The 2199-nt window shown below is 32.7% G+C and overlaps 1 protein-coding gene across 1 annotated transcript; it reads right to left on the bottom strand.

The window, feature by feature from the left end:
- Positions 1-703: 703 nt before the first annotated feature.
- Positions 704-2193, bottom strand: LOC117121145 (dynein heavy chain 6, axonemal-like; the record flags this gene model as incomplete). The annotated part of the gene is made up of 3 exons (XM_033266247.1): positions 2158-2193; positions 1429-1600; positions 704-933 (listed from the first exon to the last, which is right to left on the bottom strand). Coding segments are annotated over exons 2-3 (365 nt in total), but the record flags the coding sequence as incomplete, so codon positions are not given.
- Positions 2194-2199: the final 6 nt, after the last annotated feature.

Below are 2199 nucleotides of genomic sequence, written 5' to 3'. Positions count from 1 at the left end.
ACAGAAAGAAAACAACATTGAATGAAACCCTCCCAATAATTAGGCCTAAAAAAATCAATTGTTTTCTGCCTTTTAATGCTGAAAATTGTATAGGAGGGGCGGGTGCAAAAAAGTTTTTATTTTTTATTTTTTAGTTTTTATTTCTCCTGTCACCAAAATTAACATATTAAATCGCAATGCTTGCAATTAAACCTGTCTCACTATTTGTTTTTCAAAGGGTATTCATCAGACTGAATAAAAATAACCCATAATCGATATTTTGTAATGAATTTAGGCCTAGAATGGCGATAACTTACATCAGACACCAAATTTAGACAATTTTCATGTGCAAAATGGAGAAAACTAAAGACAACTTTTGTGAACAAAAAATTTAAAAAAAAAAAACTCATAAAAAAACAAAAAATATATTTTGTACAGTTTGATTATGTAAATAACTATTTTTTTCATTACTAATAACAATAAATTTTATAACCATTATGTAAAACACTATCAAGTTCTATGTGACGAATACCAGTGATTTGCTTATACAGGTATGATATAACATCATTATGCCCATATATGTAAACCACAGAAATCTCTGACAGAAAATTTCATAGTGTGTACAGAGCATGTGGGAGTGTTGTAAATAAGGTCCTGACACGAGCAGCGTTTGAACACAGGAGCCCTGCAATTAAAAAGTGATTGTAGCAGTCTTAGCTAGTACCTTGTGAAGGCATCAAAATACACATCAGGAACCAAGTTAGCCACACTCAGCACACAATCCTGGAATCGTTTTATCACCTCAGCAACCCCATCTTGGAAGTCATCTCGGTGCGGTGCAAATGTTAGCTGTGCTGGTTCGAGCACAAATTCTGTCGTAAAAAGAGGTGGTTGGGCGTGGTCCTGATCTTCTTGGTAAGTACCGGTGCCAGTCATAGATGGTGGTATAGTTCCCTTTTATACCAAATAAAAAATGCTTAATTGAGATCATCATTACCATTTATGATATGATAACAACAATACTGTTGAATACTTCAACTTAAGTTAAGTTGAAGCGAATATTTAATTAAAAAGTTGGATGAAATTTTGTTTTCTTGCCAATTAAAAGTCTCATATGGACGATTCTACTTTGTTTGTGGGGTATTTATTTAGCAATACTCAGTTCATCCAGGTAAGCATTGACAAATACAATAATTATATTGGATGATATTATTGAATTTTGAAGGGATTGTAAAGAAGCAATGAGATTTGTTTTGATCTGTAACTCATTGGAATTGTTAATATATCTGTATATGTGTTTTAAACAAAACGTTCAATTGAATCTTTTAGGCTTTTTTGCATCATACTGTAAGGTAGAGTGTGAACCGGAATATTAATACAAAAATAGTCTAACATATGTTTTTTTACACAGCATTTGTAATGTACTCTATAAAGACAGATGATATGTACCTTATCTTCATCTTTTTCTGCCATTTCATCAGATTCTTCTTTCCCCTGGATCTGAGCAAGTGTCGGTGTGTTCTGCAACTGTTCTTTGAGATAGTTCAACAATGTTGTCACAGAGTTAACAGCTAGCACATGCATTGTATTCACAATCAGGTAATCAGCAAGTCGAATAAAACTAAACAAAAAATATAATAAAATATGATAAATAAGAGCCTAGAATTGTAAATCCTGGATGGCTAAGAGGAAGGCAAATACGAAATTGTCCCATGTCCCATCTATTTTTGTAAATTAGGTGAGCCATAGCATATTATTTCCTTTTTCTTAACATCGATAACATTTTAGAATGACCACAAATGCGTCCAGTGGTTCTATTAAATTAAATTATACCCTTATCATTAGTGGCATAGCCCATGATAATTCAGTTTTTATAAAGTGTAACTACTCAATTTTATTGTTATACCACTTTTTAAACATTTAATCTATTCAAACCATTTTAAATGCATTTCCCTTTGAAGGTATCAATTCAAAATGATTTATGACAGTTCCCACGGCATGTTTATAGTCATTGTGATGTAACAAGATATATTGTAGACATTGTGTTCTGTGCATTAATTCTGTTATTTAAATGTTAAAAGTCATTCTTTCAATAGACCCGAATAGATTCTATCGTGAATATTCCCAGGTGCGGTTTCCCACAGTCCGGAAACCCGTAAATAGCTTTCCTTCTATTACCATGTTAATCTACGGCAATGGCTTCTCTTGTTAGCCTGCTCT

This window comes from Anneissia japonica, unplaced genomic scaffold, assembly GCF_011630105.1.
Source record: "Anneissia japonica isolate Jap-2015-1 unplaced genomic scaffold, ASM1163010v1 scaffold63412_len2199_cov130, whole genome shotgun sequence".
Classification (NCBI taxonomy): Eukaryota; Metazoa; Echinodermata; class Crinoidea; order Comatulida; family Comatulidae; genus Anneissia; species Anneissia japonica.
The sequence above is the reverse complement of the archived record's forward strand: the minus strand, read 5'-3'. Positions and strand labels throughout refer to the sequence as shown.